At 39.6% G+C, this 20,407-nt stretch overlaps 1 protein-coding gene across 2 annotated transcripts in view; it reads right to left on the reverse strand.

Moving 5' to 3' along the window:
* VPS13C (vacuolar protein sorting 13 homolog C) overlaps window positions 1-20,407 on the reverse strand; it is a 352,171-nt gene that overhangs the window by 14,971 nt on the left and 316,793 nt on the right. For both annotated transcript variants that reach the window (XM_089671418.1, XM_089671417.1), the window contains one exon: window positions 19,270-19,384. In XM_089671418.1, coding sequence (XP_089527544.1) covers window positions 19,270-19,384 — 115 coding nt within the window. The remainder of the gene's footprint in view (window positions 1-19,269; window positions 19,385-20,407) is intronic.

The raw sequence follows: 20,407 nt of genomic DNA on the forward strand, positions 1-20,407 counted from the left end.
CCCCCCCCAATTTCTGCACCGTTGCCTATGTTTTAAGGTATATACAGAATATGTATAATGAGGAATGATTGACCATATAATATGTTATATTATGTTATATTTATATCCAATTTTCTTTCATGTAGTAGCTCCTGAGGAAGCAATATTCTCGCAAAACTTGTTGAGTAACTATCGTCACTCACATCTGATTCATGTTCCTTGATACCCTTACTAGGACACGGTACATTTGTATGGATCAAAATAATTTTATGCATCTACGAGTTTTGTAACTGCAAAGAATGCATCACCATTAATGGGGGTCTTAAATTCTTAGCAGATAATTTCTATGCATTGCTGTGTAATGGTGTATATTCGAATAAATAAATTATTTTAATTAATATTGTTGTAGTGCATCTAAAGTCCTAATTCTGGCCTCCTTTTCTTTGGTTGAACTACATAGGACGTGGCACTTGGGAGACCTTTTTACATCCCCACAGTCGTCACTCTGTGTTGGATACTTCTTATTCTATTAGCTTCCAGTAATAGGGTGACAATGCTCACTCACTACTTTGACATATAGCAGTAGTGTTGTCATCCTGCCATGTGCACCCCCACAGTAGGACTACAAGCTGCCACAAAGATTCATAGTGTACCTGTAGTCTGCATACAGCAGTCAAAAGGGCAGCAATGGCTGATAGGAATTTAAGTCCAGTACACTTTTGCAACTATACAGGCAGTGACATTCAACTGAGGCTTCATCCCCACCCACACACTGTCCTGATCATGTACAGCAGTGAGACCGAACGTGCAAAGATGTGATCGCAGAATAAAGCAGGAAAAGAAAGGTATTTAGGGAATAAGCACTGCAATGCCACAGACTGCTTGCTATAATATGAAGTACAACCTGGAAGAAATGAAGTTACATATCCATAATAATGTCACAAAATGAGCCTTAAAATATGATTCAGAAAATGCATTTATTGCTCACTCCAGAGACAAAAAATTCACATTAACTGAAAAATCTGTTACTACCATACAGAACACTTAATTATTAAAGTACATTGCTACATTAAGGACCTATGGGTCCTATTTATACAGGCCAAAAAAATCTATTTTGCCACTTTTCCCCTTGGACATTTTAGTCAGTTTTGCCCATTAAACAAAGCAGACCTGGCAAATGCTACATTTATTTCACAATACATATAAAGTGGACATGATCCAGGGAAAACTCTCTATAGTCAGACATTGCAAATTTATAGACTCCTCTCATTTATACTACCCTAATGGCTTGTATAGATGGGTTTTAGTCGATGTTATCAGTTTGTGATGTATCTGAAATCAATCAGAATTCATGGACAGGAGCATTTGACTTGCAATTGGTCTCCTTCTGACTTGCATTTGATTTGTCTCAAGCAAGTTTTGCATTTCCATAGACTTGTCTGGGAATGCAAAACCTTTTGAAGTGAACAAAAGCCCACTGACACAGGCCAACTGTAAATAACTTTCAAGGATAACCACTGGAGAAGAGACTTGCCCAAAGGTGGAGCAATTTATTTATTTTTTTTTAAATAAGAATTTCTATAAATTTTTTTTTAAAACTAGGCTCCTAAGTTTTGGTTACATATTCAAACAATTAAAAAAAAGTTACCCAAATACTGTTATGAAAAATATCACATTTCAAAAACGGCATGATGTTAAAAGAACTAATACATGTAATCATAGTATTCACTTTACTGAATACTACAGACATTTATTCATATTTTAATCCACATTTTCTGGCAGACTAGCTTATCAGCAAATGTGACAGTAGGACAAACTACTATAAAAGGGATTATCAGGGAAGCTTAAAGTGATAGTAAACCCTCACATTTCATTGTAAATTTAGGTTCCTTATTGATAACCTTAAATCATTAGTTTGGAAACCTGTTGTTTCCAAACTCTTCCTTTATATTAGTATGCTTTCCTTTCTTTGAGTCACTTCCACTGGTCTCCTCTCTGCAGTGCCCCCTATCAGTGTGGCACCTGTATGTGCCGTCTCTCAGACTTAGGACTACATACTGGCACCCTAACACTGTTTTTGCCTGCACGCACAGGGATCCTGGGATTGGAGGATACTGCTGCTGGGAGGTGGGGAATGGGCATGCCTGGGAAGAGGAGAGGAAAGCTTTCCTTCTGCAGCTGATGGGGAGTCTGCTCATCCTTGCATCAGCTGCTCTAGGAGGAGTACATGCAAAAAGCAAGGTATGATGGGACATGTAGTTCCAAAACTTGTTCACTTGTACTTGGGAGCATACTCTACCAGCTGGAAGCTAATATAAAAAGAGGAATCACGATAAACCAGATAAATAACATTAGTGATATATGATGACAGGCATATTATTAAGAAAAACAAAAAAACAAAAACGATGGAAGCTTGCTTCATATAACGAATAGATGTACTTTATGTAAAAAGGGAGGTTTAGAACTACTTTAAGCTTATGTCATGTGATATAGGAACATTAAATATACAGAATACCATAATTACATAAAATAACAGCATACAGTCATCAAAATATATTACTTACAGCAATTATTTTTTTTAAGTGCTTGGTGAATACAGTTTGATATATTTATCTGAACAAGAATAACTGGTCCTTTATTTGCATATAAACATTCATTAGTTTAAATAACAGAACAAGAATATGAAATATTTAAAAGTATTAATATTATATCAAATAGCAATGATAAAGTCTACGCCACATTTTTCTACTTTATATAAGCAATGATTTTAATAACTGGTACATTATTTATTACACAAAACTACAAATAAAGTCTAAATATTTCCATAAATTTATAAAATTCCTGTGCTTGAAAACAAATGCCATGGTTATTGTGCATTTGACAGTCGTATAAAACACAGTGCTTTATACACATATTGTATAACACATCCAAGTTCATTATATATATTTCTGAAATTTTTATAGAAGCAGGGATGAGCTACAACAGATCACTTAACCACCCCTAGTATTGAGCATATTAGTTAAAGCTTAACTCCAAGAAAGCAAGAATATGCACTATAAGGGTTAAATGCTCATTTAGTTCTAGGGGACCACTTATCATGCAATACAGTACAGAACACAGGAAGCTGATTCTTGGACCATAGATTATGCTGCTGCCTTCAGGTGAATGGACAATTGCAAAAGGCTTTGTCAGGACCATCCCTTCGTGTATCCATATAACCCTGCCCACTTCATGAGGCTCCAGTTTTTTTAAGCAGATCAAAGAGAAAAGTGGGGAGGGACAGGTGTCCTGTACTTTACACCAGGATATGGAATGTACAGGTACATCAAAATTCTTATTATCTTGGACATACAATACAGGAAACAGGAATGGATTCTAATGCTGGCCGAAATCAGTCGGTAGAGTGGATACAGGCCAACATTTGGCCTGCGTGTACAGGTCCTTGTTTACAGAAGCCGATCTCACGGCCAGTTTTTGTCGAACAGGCTTGCGGGAAAACCAGCAGCTGATCGGCATCAGATTAGCTATCAGCCAATGAGTGTTGACCAGGGTGTTCTGTTGGGGGGAGGTCCCCCTGTCAGACCACAATAGCTCAGCAGAGAGATCGCTGTACTAAGTTTCATTGTTCGTACAGATACCTCCTTGTGAGCTCCTCAGTTTTTTTTCATTCAGGCAAGCAGATTTTCGTCCAGCGTACCTGGTTCAGTGTACCAGGCTTTAGGCCATGAAACTCACCCAAGCCAAAATTCAAGGTTTGGTAAACAAAATAGCCAAACAGCAAGGGTCCATGGACTGGAACAACCTGTTGACAGAAAAAGCACCTTGCAGCCAAAGCCTGCATTAGCCATCAGCAGAGGCTCCAACAGCCGCAAACAGTTTTGAAAACGTCAATGGAGGATCAGGTGGTAGATGCTGTAAAAAGCCCAAGAACCCCATCATCTCTGTGAGGATCTGCTCAGTTAGGAAAGGAGAACTTTCTCCTGAGAGCAAAAGTCCTGAAAGAAAAGGGATAATAATCACCCAGCCAGGTGGAAGGGGAGGGAGGTAATCCATAGAGGGACCACCCTGTGAAAAAACAAGGAAAGATGTGGCAGGTAGTTCTATAGAGGACAGTCCTGATCCCACCCATCAGGTGAATTGTAAATTGTTTTACATGACTTTGAGGCAAGATATGAGGAAGGAGAATGACATTCCCAAAGAAGGCAATAAGTAGAGCAGCAGGGAGACCAGAAAAACTGGCTTCCAGGATATTTGTTCCCAGTAACACTGGTGTGAACCGGGGCGGAGTATAGATAAGAGCGACACATTTAAATTTACAATTTTTAGGGTGTTTTTTTTCCACCATTGATGCTTGTGGCTGATTTTAAATTAAGAGGTTTGCACAAGATTTTTTAGAATAAGAAATTCTCAAGGAGGGGCAACCAAGGGGTGCTAATGAGAATATGTACCTGAACAAAAATGTCATGATACAGGAGAAAGTGAAATAGAATGACAGATTAAGACCCAGGTACCTCGGACAAAACAAGTTCGACGGAGGAGCCCGGGAACGATGAGTCAGGATCAACCGAAAGGGAGATGTGTAACCATCAGCATTTGAGAACATGGTTCAATGAGTTAGGCTCAGAAACCTTGTAGTAAAAGGTATCCAAGGCACCACTGGATATGAATGCTCAAGGAGTGAATATGGGTCTAATAAATAGTACCAGAGAACGTAGCGATTGTTTCATAAATGTAGGAATTAAATTGATTTGGGAACAGATAGGGAGTATAGGCTATCACAGGGTACAGGAAAACCCTGTTTTACATCTTGTCCATGTTGATGGTCCCAGTCAGGGTCCTGGCCTCACTTGTCATTGTGGGCATACCCACAAAGGGGTCTTCTGCGTCTGAGTGCCTTTGGAATTGGACTGGACCTTTAAAGCAACCTGTGGCTAACTCACTAGTTGCACCATGTGCCAAGGTGAGTGCCCAACACAGGATCCAGTGCCTGAAGCAAACATTACAGGCTGGCCCAACTGTTGGAGGTCCAGGTATAGTTCCCTAGGTATATACCAAGGGTAACTGATCCAGAATCTCTTAGTCAGCCATAGGGGAAAAAGCAGTCAGATCTTTATAGAAGTGTCAGTCGAAGAAGAAAAGGAAAATATAAATGTAAAATATTCTCCAAAAGCAGAAGGGTTCCATCAATTAAGAACTCAATTAAAAACTGGAGCCTCATGGAATAGGCAGGTTTATATAGATATACTGGAGGACAGTCCCAGCAAAGCTTTTTGGCAGTGTCCAATCACTCAAAGGTCGATGCAAATAACCCATGGTCTAAGAATCAGTTGCTGCGTCCTGTACTGTATGATTAAGACAATACTTGCCCAATCTTCGACTCATGCAGGCGCCTCTGCACTGCAAGACGGTGTCTGCCCTCCCAGCCTCTTAAGAGCACCATGGAACAGCCCACTGCTGAAGCGTAGGTGAGTACAGTCTGCTGGGGAAATGCTGGATCTGGTAAGCAAAACTATTTTACTTGTTCCCCCGACCTAAGCATTCCCTAGACCTAACCATGCATTTAATTCCTGCAGTGCGGGAGGCATCCCCACTGCAAGGGAGAAGTTCTACTGTTCTTGGAGTTGAGCTTCAAGTAATACTGTGCAATCACAGATTTACACAGATTCAATTTACCTTTCTCAGCTATACTTTTGCCTTGCATATTTTTAGGTGGTAAGACAAGTCAGGCCCTGGCCATAGACAAGTAGATTTATCAATCAATCTGACACAAGCTATGATAGTTATACATCCTCCCAAAATTAGAAGATTGAAACATATAATATATATGGTAGAAACTGCAATTTTTGCAGTGACAACTGGATAATCTCATTGTGAATAATCCATTCTAAAATGAAAAATATCAGCAGTCCCAGGCTTTATTGGGATGCAGGAAGATTTTCTATTTGTTACCCAGGAAAAAACTTTAATAGTGGAACACCTGAACTTTGTCCTTTTGGCTGAAAAATCAGCTTGTTTATAGCCAGAATTGGGCTACACACAGCAGATATAATATTGTGCTGGCTGAGTGTCATTTTTTTTTAAAGGCCTGGATGTTCAGAGAATTACAGAAGGGGGTGCAAACTAGAGCTTATAATATAAATGTGCAAATTAGCCACATTAGCCAATTACCTAACTGCATCTACCAGCTTGTTGATTGCAACTGCAGTCTGTCTTCTGCCTACATGAACATTCTTAACCAAGTATGCCTACATTACTGTTAGAATCTGCAAATATAGTTACTATTGTGCTTACATAAAATCAACTATAAATGTATTTGGAGAAAATGTTTTGCACTGCAAAAAATGCATTTGTCAGCAAAGCCTGAAATTCGTGTTTCTGTCATTTGACATATGGTATCAGAAATATGGTAACTGATTATTTTTACTGTACATGGCTGGTTGAACTGCTTTTCACTAAGACTGTTCTAAAGGCTAGGTTTTCAAATATCACAAAGGGCAAACTGACCTGTAGGTTGCCCATCAACTTTTATTCAATGTACAATTTCTAAGCCCATACAAATGGGACTATAAAGACACCTTAAATCAAGAATTACCATATACAGTGCCTTGAAAAAGTATTCATACCCCTTGAAATTTTCCACATTTTGTCATGTTAAACCCAAAAACATAAATGTATTTTATCAGGGTTTTATGTAATAGACCAACACAAAGTGGCACATAATTGTGAAGTGGAAGGAAAATGATAAACGGTTTTCAACATTTTTTACAAATAAATATCTGAAAAGTATGGCGTGCATTTGTATTCAGTCCCCTTTACTCTGATACCCCTAACTAAAATCTAGTGGAACTAATTGCCTTCAGAATTAGTAAATTAATAAACAGAGTCCACCTCTGTGTAATTTATAAATACAGATGTTCTGTGAAGCTCTCAGATGTTCGTTAGAGGACATTAGTGAACAAACAGCAATATGAAGGCCAAGGAACACACCAGGCAGGTCATGGATAATGTGGAGAAGTTTAAAGAAGGGTTAGGTTATAAAAAAAATATCCCAAGCTTTAAACATCTCAGGGAGAACTGTTCAATCCATCATCCGAAAATGGAAAGAGTATGGCACAACTGCAAACCTACCAAGACATGGTCATCTACCTAAAACTGACAGGAAGGGTAAGGAGAGCATTAATCAGAGAAGCAGCCAAGAGGCCCATGGTAACTCTGGGGGAGCTGCAGAGATCCACAGCTCAGGTGGGAGAATCTGTCCACAGGACAACTATTAGTCATGCACTCCACAAATCCTTTATGGAAGAGTGGCAAGAAGAAAGCCATAAGAAGGCCCGTTTGCAGTTTGTGAGAAGCCATGTGGGGGACACAGCAAACATATGGAAGGAAGGTGCTCTGGTCAGATGAGACCAAAATTTTACTTTTTGGCCAAAAAGCAAAATGCTATGTGTGGCGGAAAACTAACACCCTGAACACACCATCTCCACTGTGAAACATGGTGGTGGCAGCATCATGTTGTGGGGATGCTTTTCTTCAACAGGAACAGGGACAACGACCCTAAACATACAGCCAGAGCTACAATAGAATAGTTTAGATCAAATCATATTCATGTGATAGAATGGCCCAGTCAAAGTCTAGACCTAAATCCAATTGAGAATCTGTGGCAAGACTTGAAAATTTCTGTTCACAGACGCTCTCCATCCAGTCTGACAGAGCTTGATCTATTTTGCAAAGAAGAATGGGCAAACATTTCACTCTTTAGATGTGCACAGCTGGTAGAGACATCCCCAAAAAGACTTTCAGCTGTAATTGCAGCGAAAGGCGGTACTACAAAGTATTGACTCAGGGGGGGTTGAATACAAATGCAGGCCACACTTTTCACATATTTGTAAAACATTTTGAAAACCATTTATCATTTTCCTTCCACTTCACAATTATGTGCCACTTTGTGTTGGCCTATCACATAAGATCCCAATAAAACACATTTACGTTCTTGGTTGGAACATGACAAAATGTGGAAAATTTCAAGGGGTATGAATACATTTTCAAGGCACTGTATACACCTATTATCAAAAGATCTTATCAAATATTTTTTATTTTCACAGAATTAAATAAATATATATACATATATATATATTTATTTATTATGATATCAAAACTGCCGCACTATCAAGCAGAATTATGAAACAAGGCCACAGATCGCACAAAACCAGCACAAAATAGATATTGTCCTAAAGCCCTTTTTAGGTATCACCAGTCATTATCTTATGTATAATGACATTTGGGAGGGACGTGTAGAAGGCTTTCATGCAAATAAGTTGACATGATGTGCATTCTGTGGATCAAGGTTAGTTTCTTTAGACACAGTTACCCAAATGTCTCCTTACACTGCATGTAAAAAAAATCATTAATAATAATATAAAACAACATAGGTATACATATCTGAATTGCATGTGGATTATCATAGGCCCAAGAAAGGACTGATGTGTTGTTTGAGGGTGCCGACAGGGGGCTATTTAGTGGGAAGATTCTGGCAGGCATGTCTGTCCCACAATCCTCTCTGGGACCAACTAGTTTGCCTGCCAAATGGGGGGGGGGTATTCTCCCTGCATATTCTTTCTTCTACCAGTTGGTAAGTATCTTTTCCCCTTTTGGGAACTGTGATCTACCTGGGGTAGTCATTGGCATGCTAGATGGTTGGGATTTTCCTGGGGGGGTTGCATGTGCTTCATTTGTGTATATAAACTGCCATCTTGTCTCCTCTCTCTCTCTTGCAACTTTTTCCCTTCCCATTGTATTTATGCAGCATGAATCTATCTTGGGGCATGCCCTAACGGGATGGGAGAGAGGTGCATGACTGCTTTCAATAACTGATATGTAATCTCTTAGTTTTTTGTATGTACTAATCTATAATATTATGTCCACATACTATTCAGAAATGTATACCTTTATTGGTTTATTACAATATTTATTACTTTTGGGTCACTGTGTTTGAAAAAGCGAACCTTGATCTATGAAAAAGTAAACTTATCAGCATAAAGTCCCTCCTCATATCCCCTTATGTCAATATACATAAGAAAATGATTGGTGACACCTACCAAAGATTTTAAGACAATATTTACATGTAAAGTATTGTGAGGGGTTTTTAATCTTTATGTGATCTGGATTCATAATTCTGCATGACCAATGTGACTGACTCCTCTGATATCACAAACAATTCAATGAGAATAAAAATACTGTACATAGAACTGTTGAGAGTTTTGATAAAAGGTGTATCTAAGACAGCAATGGGCAAACTACGGCCCGGCGGACCTTTTAATCCGGCCTGCGGAGCGTGGCAAACATCGGCTGTCAGAATGTGTGTAGGCGGGGTAGCGTGAGGAACGTGAGGGGAGCTAGGCTCCTCTCACAGTCCGCCCTGAAGACCGGAACGGCGCGGGAACACGGGGAGAGGAACGCGCGGAGCAAAGGTAAGTGAATTGACACAGGGGGGACTTGGGGACTTAATATGGGGGATGAATTAATAAGGGAATGAATTACTATAGGGGGGATGAATTACTATATGGGGGATGAATTACTATATGGGGGATGAATTACTATATGGGGGATGAATTACTATATGGGGGATGAATTACTATATGGAGGATGAATTACTATATGGAGGATGAATTACTATATGGGGGATGAATTACTATATGGGGGATGAATTACTATGGGGGATGAATTACTATGGGGGATGAATTACTATATGGGGGATGAATTACTATATGGGGGATGAATTACTATATGGGGGATGAATTACCATATGGGGGATGAATTACTACATGGGGGATGAATTACTACATGGGGGATGAATTACTATATGGGGGATGAATTACTATATGGGGGATGAATTACTATGGAGGATGAATTACTATATGGGGGATGAATTACTATGGGGGATGAATTACTATGGGGGATGAATTACTATGGGGGATGAATTACTATGGGGGATGAATTACTATGGGGGATGAATTACTATATGGGGGATGAATTACTATATGGGGGATGAATTACTATATGGGGGGTGAATTACTATATGGGGGATGAATTACTATATGGGGGATGAATTACTATATGGGGGATGAATTACTATGCTTACTATGGGGGAATATTACTATACTTACTATGGATGACACATACACATCATTCATCTACTCTTGGTCCTGCCCTTTGGGTCCAATATATGAACCCATTGCGGCCCTCAAGTCAAAAAGTTTGCCCACCCCTGATCTAAGATAATCTGTGATAACTACAGGGAACTACAGGGATGGCAACACCTCCACTTGTGCAAAGAGTAATAGACTCCTAGTAAATGTCAAATAAATAGTTAGATTATTTAATCTATAGAAATTTAGAAAGTCCACCACCCATAAAATGATATGCAATTTTGGCTTGAGACCACAAAGACGCAATAGGTGCAGGCAAGAAAATATCTTTTCATTTACCAAACAATAATGATAGTAAATTTAACCTATGTTGCTAATGGATGCTTGTGCATTTACTGCCTCCCCTTTCCCCCACAAAGATGTAAAACCTGAGAAGTTGGTATAGCTGAAATATTAACAACCTGTATACCCATGAACTGTTATATGTTTCCATGCTTGTTACCCTGCATCTCCCATCTTCACATACACTATATTGCCAAAAGTATTGCGACACCCCTCCAAATCATTGGATTCAGGTGTTCCACTCACTTCCATGTCCACAGGTGTAAAAATCAAGCACCTAGGCATGCATACTGCTTCTACAAAAATTTGTGAAGAATGGGTCGCTCTCAGGAGCTTAGTGAATTTAAGTGTGGTACCGTGATAGGTTGCCACCTGTGCAATAAGTCCATCTGTGAAATTTCCTTGCTACTAAATATTCCACATTCAACTGTTAGTGGTATTATAACAAAGTGGAAGCAACTAGGAACATCAGCAACTCAGTCACAAAGAGGTAGGTCAGGTAAAATGACAGAGCGGGGTCAGTGCATGCTGAAGCGAACAGTGTGCAGAGGTCGCCAACTGTCTGCAGAATCAATAGATAAAGACCACCAAACTTTGTGTTGTCTTCAGATTAGCACAACAACAGTGTGTAGAGAGCTTCATGGAATGGGTTTCCATGGGCGAGCAGCTGCATCCAAGCCTTACATCACCAAGTGCAATGCAAAGCGTCGGATGCAGTGGTACAAAAAGCTCACTGCCACTGGACTCTAGAGCAGTGGAGACGTGTTCTCTGGAATGATGAATCGCACTTCTCTGTCTGACAATCTGATGGACGTATCTGGGTTTGGTGGTTGCCAGAAGAACGGTACTTGCCTGACTGCATTGTGCCAAGTGTAAAGTTTGGTGGTGGGGGGATTGTTTCTCAGGGGTTGGGCTTGGCCCCCTAGTTCCAGTGAAAGGAACTCTTAAGGCGTCAGCATACCAAGACATTCTGGACAATTTCATGTTCCCAACATTTTGGGAACAGTTTGGAGATGGCCCCTTCTTGTTCCAACATGACTGCGCACCAGCGCACAAAGCAAGGTCTGTAAAGACATAGATGAGGGAGTTTGGGGTGGAGGAACTTGACTGGCCCACGCAGTCCTGACCTCAACTGGATAGAACACCTTTGGGATGAATTAGAGCAGAGAGTGCGAGCCAGGTCTTCTCATGCGACATCAGTGCCTGACCTCACAGATGCACTTCTGGAAGAATGGTCAAACCTTCCCATAGACACACTCCTAAACCTTGTGGACAGCCTTCCCAGAACAGTTGAAGCTGTTATAGCTGCAAAGGGTGGACCAACTCAATACTGAATGCTACGGACTAACACTGGGATGCCATTAAACTTCATGTGCATGTAAAGGCAGACATCCGAATACTTTTGGCAATATATTATATGTTCTATATAAGGGGACTAAAACAAACAAAAGCCCTGAGTTGGGGTATGGCCCAGTCACATTTTCTTGAATTTTGAAACTTTGTTAAAGCCCCTAGTAGACTTTGCAAGGTTCAGACCTTTTCCTCTCTACCTGTTCTGAGATAGACTAATAACAAAGGAAGGCCTGTACGCTTATTACGCATTAGCTACTAGTAAGTTGACAACTATATTCTGCACAATAAATTATAACATACAGCTTACAGATATGCTGAAATTTTATTATTATTAACTGATACTAAAAAGGATTGTGAACTTGTAAAATTACTTGGCTTTCTACAGGATAGGCTCTTAAAATGAAGTCTGATCTTCACATAATTCATAATAATAATAATGACAGACTTATTTAACAAACATCAACAATTGGCACTGACATATCATTTTGAAAAAAGGGTAATTGGATTTGAGAATTCCTATCAATGAGATGAGCCAAGATGCGTGTGGTTTGAGGGTTTGCCTTGTGAAAAGAGCAAACAAAATTATATGTGTTCCATGCCCCAATCAAAATAATTTGCACTGGACCTCAGAATAAGAAAGCATAGGTGCACAAGGCTAGAAAAAGAAACACAAGCATTTCTATAGGCCTTGAAGTTCATCGGTCCATAGTAAGTAGTTGTCTACAGACTGAGGAAATATATTACTGTCACTACTCTCCCTCAGAGGTCACAATCCAGACCACAACCAGATTGTTCTATGTTAGGAATTCCAGCATTAACAATGAATGGATACAGTTTTGTAAGGAGGAATAGTTTACTTATTGAAAGCCACAGAAAATGTTTGGCTATTGCTGATAAATACAATATAATCATAGTTATAGCGCTAAAAAACAAAAAGTAAAACTAGAGTTAACATACCCTTTTTGGCATCAATGCAAATTTTACACAATATGTTCAGTAAGGGTATAAAAGAACCTTTGTGTCTATAACTGCAGATATCCAGGTAATTCCAGTGTATTCACATGCATTTTCTTCCAATGGTGTGAATGTACATAAAGGTGTTTTTTCCACTTGTTATTGTTTAAAATGTGAACTAAACATTCAGACACACAGTGTTTTTTCTATCAATCAGTGGGTTAAACAGGAAAAAAAAGTAAAGGTCCCAGCATCAACACAAGTGATGTGATTGCAGGGATCTTTCCTGCCAATTTATTGTTTTCTGACAGGGGACTCCCCTCCTGCCAGAATACACTGATGAGTGCTTGCAGCCAATGGTTACAATGGCTGATCGAATGCGGTTTTTCAGCATGACCGTTTGACAGGAGAGTACACACATACCGAAAGTTGGCTGGTACATGTGTACCTGACTTTACTCTCATAAAAAGTGATTAAAGTGTCTTTACACAGACACATGGGAGAATGAATTACACCTAATCCTTGCATCTGGTCTTATGTCCTTGAATCTTAAGATGTGCTTTTTTAAAGTACTGTCAGAGCCTAAACTCAACCCCATATTACCATGGAAGAAACGTAAGTACAAAACAATATAAAATTCTTTTTAAAAATATATTATTCAAAAGAGGTAAAGTCAGAAAAAAACATAAATCAAAAAGCAACAGCTATAGGCAAAAGATACCATCCAAAAGATTCTGTCCAGGCACAAATAGGAATATCTATACTCAAAGAATATACTAACAAGGCACACACATTTAACACCAGAATAATTATAATCCGTACAAGACTTTGAAATACAGAAAAATGGCACCTGTAATACATAACTACTTATGTGTAGCAGCAAGTGCTTTGGATGACACAAATGATTAATACAGTACATATAAAGAATATAATGCAATGGGATAGTCTACTGAAAGCATCTTTGCTGGAAAGAGTCTAAAGAAGGTTACATTTTGCAGATGGCAGAAGCTATGAGCTAATGAAGTGCTTAAGACCAATAGGTCCTGGTTCTTGGCGTGAAATCCATCCTAAACATGAACAGAATGGAACTGTGGAAATTAGAATGAAGATAAGAAAAAGGTAGTTTACTCTCCTTCATTCCAGTTATTGCTGCGTATGTGAAAAAAAGAAAGAAGATAGACAAAAAAGTTAGACATTTTTTAGCTTATTCATTTCCTGGTATAAGTCTCCCCAATATACAGACATAAAACTAGATAATGCGCAAAGCGCAGAGCCACTATTGGGCTAGCATGCATCTACAGTCAGGTCCATAAATATTGAGACATCGACACAATTCTAACATTTTTGGCTCTATACACCACCACAACGGATTTGAAATGAAACGAACAAGATGTGCTTTAACTGCAGACTGTCAGCTTTAATTTAAGGGTATTTACATCCAAATCAGGTGAACGGTGTAGGAATTACAACAGTTTGCATATGTGCCTCCCACTTGTTAAGGGACCAAAAGTAATGGGACAGAATAATAATCATAAATCAAACTTTCACTTTTTAACACTTGGTTGCAAATCCTTTGCAGTCAATTACAGCCTGAAGTCTGGAACGCATAGACATCACCAGACGCTGGGTTTCATCCCTGGTGATGCTCTGCCAGGCCTCTACTGCAACTGTCTTCAGTTCCTGCTTGTTCTTGGGGCATTTTCATTTCAGTTTTGTCTTCAGCAAGTGAAATGCATGCTCAATCGGATTCAGGTCAGGCGATTAACTTGGCCATTGCATAACATTCCACTTCTTTCCCTTAAAAAAAACTCTTTGGTTGCTTTTGCAGTATGCTTTGGGTCATTGTCCATCTGCACTGTGAAGCGGCGTCCAATGAGTTCTGATGCATTTGGCTGAATATGAGCAGATAATATTGCCCGAAACACTTCAGAATTCATCCTGCTGCTTTTGTCAGCAGTCACATCATCAATAAATACAAGAGAACCAGTTCCATTGGCAGCCATACATGCCCACGCCATGACACTACCACCACCATGCTTCACTGATGAGGTGGTATGCTTAGGATCATGAGCAGTTCCTTTCCTTCTCCATATTCTTCTCTTCCCATCACTCTGGTACAAGTTGATCTTGGTCTCATCTGTCCATAGGATGTTGTTCCAGAACTGTGAAGGCTTTTTTAGATGTCGTTTGGCAAACTCTAATCTGGCCTTCCTGTTTTTGAGGCTCACCAATGGTTTACATCTTGTGGTGAACCCTCTGTATTCACTTTGGTGAAGTCTTCTCTTGATTGTTGACTTTGACACACATACACCTACTTCCTGCAGAGTGTTCTTGATCTGGCCAACTGTTGCGAAGGGTGTTTTCTTCACCAGGGAAAGAATTCTTCGGTCATCCACCACAGTTGTTTTCCATGGTCTTCCGGGTCTTTTGGTGTTGCTGAGCTCACCGGTGCGTTCCTTCTTAAGAATGTTCCAAACAGTTGTTTTGGCCACACCTAATGTTTTTGCTATCTCTCTGATGGGTTTGTTTTGTTTTTTCAGCCTAATGATGGCTTGCTTCACTGATAGTGACAGCTCTTTGGATCTCATCTTGAGAGTTGACAGCAACAGATTCCAAATGCAAATAGCACACTTGAAATGAACTCTGGACCTTTTATCTGCTCATTGTAATTGGGATAATGAGGGAATAACACACACCTGGCCATGGAACAGCTGAGAAGCCAATTGTCTCATTACTTTTGGTCCCTTAACAAGTGGGAGGCACATATGCAAACTGTTGTAATTCCTACACCGTTCATCTGATTTGGATGTAAATACCCTCAAATTAAAGCTGACAGTCTGCAGTTAAAGCACATCTTGTTCGTTTCATTTCAAATCCATTGTGGTGGTGTATAGAGCCAAAAATGTTAGAATTGTGTCGATGTCCCAATATTTATGGACCTGACTGTAGAAGTCTATTACAGTCAAAAAGAACCAATTTAAAACTCTCAATATATACCATTATAACAACAGGTGTTATAACATCGTGACAGAAATATTTGAAGCTGAACCCTGGATTAAGCAAATGAGCAAATACAAAAGGCCAGTATTTTTCTTTCAGTATTGGGTGTATTTATTTCAGATCTGTGCATTAATCCAGTGTAATAATAATTGGAAATTGCTGCTGTCTCCATGTAACCGCCCCCCTCCTGTAGAGGGTGAGGCCTGCTGGGTCCCTTCCACAGCTCTGCTCTCTGCACAGGCTACACAAAGTACAGTGATAATGTCTCCGTTACTTTTATAAGGTAATGTCTGGGTTTGCAAAGGCATTTCATGCATACAAATTTAAATGAACGCTTCCATGCCCCAAGTTTAGCTTTAAAGTTAAAGAATGTGTTGCCTGTGCCAGTGGTGCAGATTTTGGCTCGCTACCACTGCTACTTCCAGTTGAATCAGATGCCTGGTCCCCTGTTGAGCACTGTGGTTCCTTCCACAGGCTCCTACATCCACTATTTCCTGTAGTGATGTAGGGTCAGTAGGAGAGGCCACAGAGTACAGATGGGAAACAGGCATTGGACACAGGTATGGGATTGGTGAATGCAGAAGATTCTTCGCACAGTAAGAGGGAGCCAAGATCAGCACTGCAGGACAGGTAGTTATCAACACGGTTCTTTTACAGGCACTGTGTTCATTTATTTGTAAGAGACGGGGCCAGACCAGCGCAATTGCTAAATAATGTTAGAATAGGATATCCATTAAAACAATATCTTTTGATTTACACTACAGTGCACAGTGGCATACTCAAGAGATTTACTAGATAAATTCACTAAGGGTGGGCTGTAGAAATTGAAAACCTTTTAACCAAGCATTTTAGAATATTATGAATGAGAAAATGTGAACCCTAGGGAAAAAATAAGCTCCAAATACTATCTGCCCTTTTTTCCCAGGAAGAACTCTTCCTGTTCCTGCTACGTGCTGAAAAGGACAAGAAAAAACATATTGTGAGAAAGTGGCGGGCAATTTAAACTCTTCCTGTAACTTTACAGGTAGTTGGGTCTACTCTCTTAGATGTGCTGTTGTAGAATATTAAGAAAATTCTATGATGGCAATTGTTCAGCCTCTGGATTAAAGGGAATGTATAATATATTTTTCACAAGTACAGATCTTTCTGAAGCAATTTTTGACATTAATCCCACATTTTTGATGCTATTCCGTGTTTTATTATTGTATTAAATACAGAGATTTCAAGATTAAGCACTAAAGTGAAACTCTGTATTTATCTCATTTTAAAGTGGAACTAAAGTGAAATGCTTAAAAATTGCTAGAAGGCAGGCTCTTCATTGCAGAAGAGACATACTATGCCTTTTATGCAATAAAACAAACTTTCCTGCCTGTTTAAATCTTCTTTAAACAGGCAGGAACAATAAGACCAAAGATCCGGCATCCAGAGGAGGTGATGTTGGTGCCAACATGAGGGTAATTCTGGTTCTACACCAGTCTTCGGGTCCCCGACGCTGGTGTGTTAACTGTGGGAAGCTGGATGTGACTCCTTGTGGCTTCACAGCCAGCTTGCCACTGTGCATGCACGAGCTGTGCTTTGTTAATAGTTCTGGAGCCTTCTGGGACACATCACAGGCAAAAAGAAGGGGTTGGGGGGGATTGTCGAACTTATGCTTTGATCGTCTAGGCAATTGGAGCAGAAGTGGGAGCAGGTAACTCTCAAAACTAGGTATCCAGGGGGTGTAACTTCCCCTTTTGGGTGAAATTGCACTTTAAGGAGTACCCTGACTCATAGATTTGTATTGTGGCAAGGAACAGTAAAGCACAACCCTGGTGCAGCACTTCTCAGTACAATGCTTGATAATGTAATGAGCTAACTCTGTGTATATATATAATTACAAAATACACATAGAATCAAGGTTTTATAAATAAATAAAAAAATTAACCCACATTGACACACACTTTATTAACACCAAGCTGATCTACCTTACATGCATATCTGGAAAAACAGCGAAAATAGACTATACATTCCCCTTAAATTTAAAATACATAAATGTGTCTTACAGCAAAAGAATTTAGAATGAAATTAATTCTAAATATATGAACCAGGACACCATTTTGCATGCAAAGACTATTATACATTTTCTTACAATGACAGTTTTTAGAAAAAGCAAATACATCTTTGCCATAAATTGCAATATGGCTGAGCAACAGTACTGTAAATAAACATGACTGTCTAGATAATAGTATTGGAGATACTTCTACCTAGGATGAAAAATATTGAGACCTCTGGTTATGAGAGGGTTACATAACAAGAGCTGCTGACAAAATTTTAAATTCCAATAAAAATCTGAATAGGTTGTATGTAGTTGCAATGTTTTATTAAAGTGGAACTCCAGCTAAAACTGTTTGGACAGAGTCCAGAACGGTTAGTACCTCTGTCAGTTTTTTTTCTGCCATCCTCTATCAGTTGTTTTCCCTTATTCTTATCCCCTAAACCTCCCCAGTGGGGCAGTGACAGTAAAAATAAACTTAAGAAAGGCTCTAACTTTCCCCCACTAGACAATCACCGTCCTCCAATGCAAAAGATTTCCCACCACTTCCTGACCCTATACCCTCATGTAAACAGACAGTAATAAGACATGGCTTAGATTCTCAGTTTGTCTGAAACAAAAGTTGGGGCTGGAGTTCCACTTCAATTCTACTAAATGGACAGATGTATCAGAAAGTACACATTATAAAAAAAAATACTACATTTGTTTGGCTTTCTTCTAATTGCAAGCTCTACTAACAGCTACCAACAAACAAGCTTCTTCTGGGTCATTGATGGATCAGACTGAACCGGTTGTGATGGTTGGTTTTTGCCCACACACAGACAGATTTTGGGGTTGACTGTTTACGAAGTGAACTTCAACAAAGTGACACAGGTCAACAAACAGCACATTCTCTTTAAGGCCTGGTCCACACTAGTGCGATTTCAGATGCGACGTGAGTCGCACAGAATTGTAAGACAATGACAAACACATTGTTTTCAAGGGTGCCCATTCACATCAGTGCAGCACAGTATGGTGCCATTTTGGAATAGAGTTCTATGCTGCTTTGTTGTGATTCAAATGATATTTTGACCACATAGAAAATGCAAACAAAATCCAACATGCAACCAAGTCACACTAAATAATTGCCCAGGAGATCAAATCGTAGCCGCAGTAGTGTCAACCCAGCCCTAAAGCAAACCATTCCTCCCTATGAAAATCTATTTTTTTCTATAAAAGGTTACTAATGAAACCTGGCAGTGCGGTTGGACAACACAGGGAATATTTAGAACTACACATAGCTTCTCACTTTGCCTTAGTTCGTGATTTTAGTGATAATGTTCCTCATAGTCATTAATATATGTTAAAGCTTTATTTATAATAGAAGTGCATCAGAACAACTGATACAAAAACACACAGATACATGACAGGTACAAATCTAAAGCCAACTACTGCCAACACAGTCTGTATGATTTATGAACCTACCTCAAATAAGTTCAGACCCTGAGCTTCACTTTGATTGTATGGTCGAATTACTCCATCTTCATGAATGAATCGAGGAGGTCGAAGAGGAGATACATCTTCTGTAGATTCTGCTACTCTGAAGATATATGGAAAAAAAGACTTTAGTGTAAAGGGTGATCTGTGGCTGGCAATTGGAAACACTTTGCTAAGATATTAGCTAATTGTATCTGTTATGGAAGTAAAGCTGGCCATACACATATAGAAAAAAAATTGGATTCCTCCCTCCCATGATACACTGCGCAAATGGCCGAGTCTCCCAATTGCTGCTACTGTATTTTGACAGAAGACCCTGCCAGCTGTTAGAATACCCCAACAGTGCCTACCTCTAAATAGATGCAGGTACTGTTTGGTTGACTGTTTGGGGGCCAGATTTAGTTGCCTACTTGAAGCCCACAGTAATCAAAGTTCATTTTATTATATGAACCTTAGAAGAAAGACTGTTTTTCACACATGCTCTCTGTTTTCTAAGACAGTGGTATCCAAACTGTGGCCCATGAGCTGTAAGCAGCTTTTTGCTTGATTTTATCCAGCTCATGAGGCATAATTCCTCTCACTGACACCAACGACGGGGCATCATTCCTTTCGCTGGCACCAACAGTGGGACATTATTCCTCCCATTGACACCAAAGATGGGGCATTATTCCTCTCACAGACACCGATGGGGCATTATTCAACCAACTGACAACAAAGATAGGGCATTATTCAACCCACAGACACTAACGATGGGGCATAATTTCTCTCACTGACACCAATGGTGAGGCACCATTCCTTTCACGGACACCGGACAGTGGGTCATTATTCCTCCTACTGACACCAAAAATGGGGCACCATACCTCCCGTTGACACCAACAATAGGGCACTATTCCTATCGCTGACATCAACAATGGGGCTCTATTCCTCCAGCTGACACCAACAATGGGGTACTATTCCTCCAGCTGACACCAAGAGTGGGGAATAATTCCTCCACTTGTCACCAACATTGAGGCAGTATTCCTCTCACTAATATCAATGATGTGGCACTACTCTTCATTCTATTGACTACAGGTATTATGTAGTTTTTTCACTCCCATTAACCAAGCCTGAGGCACTGTATACTCCC

Source organism: Staurois parvus, unplaced genomic scaffold (genome assembly GCF_062004578.1).
Source record: "Staurois parvus isolate SC_StPar_1 unplaced genomic scaffold, SC_StPar_1.0 ptg000105l, whole genome shotgun sequence".
In the NCBI taxonomy this organism is placed as follows: domain Eukaryota; kingdom Metazoa; phylum Chordata; class Amphibia; order Anura; family Ranidae; genus Staurois; species Staurois parvus.